Source organism: Octopus bimaculoides, chromosome 6, assembly GCF_001194135.2.
Source record: "Octopus bimaculoides isolate UCB-OBI-ISO-001 chromosome 6, ASM119413v2, whole genome shotgun sequence".
Taxonomy (NCBI): Eukaryota; Metazoa; Mollusca; class Cephalopoda; order Octopoda; family Octopodidae; genus Octopus; species Octopus bimaculoides.
The window spans coordinates 103,993,614-103,998,650 of record NC_068986.1 but is presented as its reverse complement, the minus strand read 5'-3'; the positions used below and the strand labels follow the sequence as shown (position 1 = coordinate 103,998,650).

Genomic DNA, 5,037 nt, shown 5'->3' with positions numbered 1-5,037 from the left:
ATATATATATATATATATATAGCAATTAGAAAATGGAGGATAAAACGCTGTACCCAACGACTTGCAGACAGTGTATCCTGTTGAATTAATTAACTTAATTTGTAACTAAAGCGACAAAAAACCACAAAGTACAAGTGTTTATGACAAACCATGTTATATTGAATTTATTCTGAAATTCCTAATGTACTTTTATTTGTAAACCCGGTTGTCAATAAAACATGGCTTGTCATAAAAACTTGTGCTTTGTGGTTTTTTGTCACTTTAGATACGAATTAAGTGAATTATTATTATTATTATTATTATTGAGTGAGAGGCAGTGCATGTCATCAAAGTGACACTGAGGTAAAATATACGAAGCCCAATATACCCATCATGACTACTCGTCTGATAAGGGTACACCAGGCACATGCATCACAACCATATGTGCGCGACGTGGTGATCTCACATCAAAATAAACAGCGCATGATCTTGCAGGTGGGGCCCAGTTAGAATTTTCTTCAGGTCGAGTAGCTCATCCTACGCAAAAGGTTCCTGAATAAGGTATATTTTAAGGATGACGAACAAAAAAATCTGAAAACGATTATGTTTCAGGAACCTTTTGCGTGGGATGGGCTACTCGACCTGAAGAAAATTCGGCCCCACCTGCAAGGTTATGTGCTGTTTTACTTGATATGAGATCACCCTGTCGCGTACGTATGGTTGTGATGCATGTGCCTGGTGTACCTTTATCAGACGGGTAGTCATGATGGGTATAATGGGCTTCGTATAATTGTAGCCCAGTGTCACTTTGATGACATGCGCTACTCCCTCACTCAATAGTAATAAAGATGACTTAAAATTTCGCCAGAAGGACAGAAAATTCGTGGGAAGGAATGAGTCGATTACATCGATACCAGTATTCAATTGGGGCTTAATTTATCGTCCCCGAAAGGATGAAACGCAAAAGACCACTTCAGCGGAATTTGAGCTCAGAACGCATCGACGGGTGAAATACTGCTAAACATTTCGTCCAATATGTTAGCGATTCTGCCAGCTCGCCAGGGATCGCGAGGATATTCAAGAGGGTTCTTGGCATCTAAGGTTACTTGTTGTAGCCCGATGTTACGAATTTATCTTTTTAACAATCTAATCTATTGTATCTCTTTTACTTGTTTCAGTCTTTTGACTCTGGCCATGCTGGAGCACCGCCTTTAGTCGAGCAAATCGACCCCAGGACTTATTCTTTGGAAGTCTAGCACATATTCTATCGGTCTCTTTTGCCGAACCGCTAAGTTACGGGGACATAAACACACCAGCATCGGTTGTCAAGCGATGTTGGGGGTACAAACACAGACACACAAACACATACACACACACACATATATATATTTATATATATATATATATATATATATATATATATACATATATACGACGGGTTTCTTTCAATTTCTGTCTACCAAATTCACTCACAAGGCTTTGGTCGGCCCGAGGCTATAGTAGAAGACATCTGCCCAAGATGCCACGCAGTGGGACTGAACCCGGGACCATGTGGTTGGTAAGCAGGCTGCTTACCACACAGCCACTCCTACGTCTATGTATGTATATAAAAATACAATAATAACAAGAACAGCGACGACAACAAAAACAACAATAGTAAAATAATAACAATAATAATAAATCAAGATAATTTCACACAGACTGAGGTAGACACAAAGTGTAGACTCTCAAAAGGCAATCTTCAGAGTATTAACCACATTGTTACAGGTTGGCCAGTCCTTGCCCCTAGAGAATATAAAACCAGGCAAGATCGAGTTGGCCAATATTTGCACTGGGACACTTGCCATAACTATTGTATTCTGCACCCTAAGAACTGGTATGAACACCATCCAGAGCCAGTCACTGAGTGAGAGAATGTTACCATCCTATAGGTAACATATAGACAGGTACTTAATGATAAAGGACCAGACATCGTCACTAAAGACATAAAACAAACAAAAAAAGACAAGGCTGTTAATTGATGTGATATTACCTTCAGCAAAGGAATTTGAAAAACTGTCGAAATACAAGGACGTTGAGAGTGATTTTTCTAAGACGTGGCAATTGAAAACTAAAACTTTCCCTGTTGGAGGTGCCCTGGGAATGATCAAGACAGGTAGCGACAACTTTGTTGACCAGGTCCCTGGGAAACTAATAATCTACGAAACTCATAAAATTTTGTTGACATCAACTGCCCACATTCTCAGGAGGTTGCTCTCTGCCAGCTCACCAATAATAATTAAAAAATAAAATAATAATAATAATAATAATAATAAAATAATAATAATAATAATTATAATAATAATAATAATAATAATAATAATAATAAGGCAATACAGGCAGTGGCTCTCATGGCTTCTGATCTTAACTGATTGGAAGTGTTATCATGTACATTGTTTTGTCTTGGTATAGAAAGATGGGCTACAGCAAATATTCTGCTCTCTCACTCAATATTCTACGCTCACTCGACAGTAATAATACTATATGGTCAGTTCTTGCAGGAAATAGCTGACAATTGAAACAGTTGATGAACATAAGATCTGGCAATGGATTAGGAAAAACCGACTTGAATTTTGGAACTGAATCCCTTATCTTTGCAGCCTAAGATCAGGCACTAATACCGAATTATATCAAGTTGAGTCTTGACGAGTGAGTGAGTGAGTGACATCCCCTCTTTGTTGGGTGTGCGGTAAAATAATGGTGAAACTATAATCCACGTTATTAGTGAATGTAAGATGCCCGCGCAAAAGGAGTACAAGACAACTTTACCCGATTGGCTGCCTGGAAGCTCTGTCATAAGTATGACATGAGAAGAAATGAGAAATTGTATGAACGCCAGCCAGAAGTGGTAGCTGAAAGCGAACAATATACAATATAAGAACTTGTGTGACTTGACCATCCATTTTGAAAACCTGACATTGTTGTCGTAGAATGAAGAAAGCAGTTCTTGTGGATAACATTTCATCGTGGGAACAAAGAGTAAGTGAGAAGCAAAATGTGAAAGTGGGGGGAAATAGCAGGAGCTGTAATGGGAAATCAGGAAACTCTGTAGAATCAGACACTTAGAAGTGGGACCCGAAGTGGGACCCGAAGTGGGACCCGAAGTGGGACCCGAAGTGGTACCGATCGTGTTTGGCTCACTGGAAGCAGTTAGTCAAAGTTTGTAAGCATGGCTAGAAAAGGTAGGAATTGCCTCAGAACGGTGCTGTTTGCAGAAAACAGCCTTGTTAGGAATAGCAAGGATTCAGAGGAGGGTGTTAGAAAGCTGAAGGAGAAGGGATGACTCGAAGGTCCTTTAACCGTTTGATATGGCTCGCTCTTTTGGGTATAGTGTCGGTATAACATCTGCCAGAGCAAAAAAGTGTCAACGGAAACAAGACACTACCATCACCAGCAACTACAACCACAAAAACAGCAACATCAACAACAGCATCAATGATGGTGGTGATGATGATGGCGGTGGTGGTGGTGGTGAGGCAGAGAAGAAGAAGAAGAAGAAGAAGAAGAAGAAAGAAGAAGAAGAAGAAGAAGAAGAAGAAGAAGAAGAAGAAGAAAGAAGAAGAAGAAGAAAGAAAAAGAAGAAGAAGAAAGAAGAAGAAGAAGGAAGAAGAAGAAGAAGAAGAAGAAGAAGGAGGAGGAGGAGGAGGAGGAGGTGGAAGAAGAAGAAGAAGAAGAAGAAAGAAGAAAAAGAAAGAAGAAGAAGAAAGAAGAAAGAAGAAGAAAGAAGAAGAAGAAGAAGAAAGAAGAAAAAGAAAGAAGAAGAAGAAGAAAGAAGAAGAAGAAGAAGAAGAAGAAAGAAGAAAAAGAAAGAAGAAGAAGAGGAAAGAAGAAGAAAGAAGAAGAAGAAGAAGAAGAAGAAGAAGAAAGAAGAAGAAGAAGAAGAAGAAGAAGAAGAAGAAGAAGAAGAAGAAGAGGCGGTGGAAAACTGATGAATAAACTTACCGAATCTGCCTCCATAAACTTGACGACCACAGTCATCATATTGGCTTTTCGGCAACACACAGACCTGCTGAGATTGTGAAAAGACAGAGCCCTTACCACATGCCAGCAGGCTAGGAACTCTGCTTTCACATGCGAAGAATTCACTGCAGTTATGTGGTGATCTCACAAAATGTGATCCGGCTCTGATCTGTGTCTGTCTACACAGAGTCATGACATCTTGACTGTAAACTGCTGACACTGCGATCAAGAGGATGACGGCTGCAACACGAAACTCCATTGTGGTGACGTTTGTCAGTTACGAAATCGAAGATCAATTGAGAGATATTGCTTTGCAATGACGGACCGATAACCCGAGTAAATGTAACTCTGACACTTTCAAGTCTGTTTCTTATATACTTATACTCTGACAACAGGGTAAAGGTGAGGCTTAGGTATAGGGTCAGGGTAATATATCTCTGGTTACATTTTAATTGATTCAGTATTTGGGTCCCATTCTTTAAACTAATGGACACCCACCCACAACATTTGCTAAGCAACGTAGCTATTTTGTTTGTCTGTCTGTCTGTCTGTCGCCCGGTCTTCTATTTCGTCATCAACATCATAGTCATTATCGTCGTTGTCGTCATCATCAACGTCATCGTTGTCATCATCTTCTTCCTTCTTTTTCATCATCGTCATCGTCTTCTCAATCGTCACTGTCATTGTCGGCATCATCTTCGATATTCCCTTCGTTGTCATCGTAATCGGCGGCGGCGTCTTCTTCTTCTTCTTCTTCTTCTTCTTCTTCTTCTTCTTCTTCTTCTTCCTCCTCCTCCTCCTCCTCCTCTTCTTCTTCTTCTTCTTCTCCTCCTCCTCCTCCCCCTCCTCTTTCTCCTTCCCCTACTCATACTCGCACCCAGCTTTTCATCTTGTACATTATGATGACAAAGAAGACATCGGAAACAGTCGCTGTCATTTCTTGATAATCATCATCGCCGTCTTAAACATTTTCCCATTTCTTTCAAACATACGTTTTGCTTCTATTCAATATGTTATAAACAAACTATTCAAAATACACACACACACATACACATACAC

At 39.8% G+C, this 5,037-nt stretch overlaps 1 protein-coding gene across 1 annotated transcript in view; it reads right to left on the bottom strand.

Annotated features, from left to right (window-relative positions):
* Nucleotides 1-4,316, bottom strand: part of LOC106872972 (uncharacterized) — a 7,213-nt gene extending 2,897 nt beyond the window's left edge. Inside the window, exon 1 of the mRNA XM_014920158.2 lies at nt 3,961-4,316. Coding sequence (XP_014775644.1) covers nt 3,961-4,237 — 277 coding nt within the window. The 5' untranslated portion in view covers nt 4,238-4,316. The remainder of the gene's footprint in view (nt 1-3,960) is intronic.
* Between the last annotated feature and the right edge of the window lie 721 nt (nt 4,317-5,037).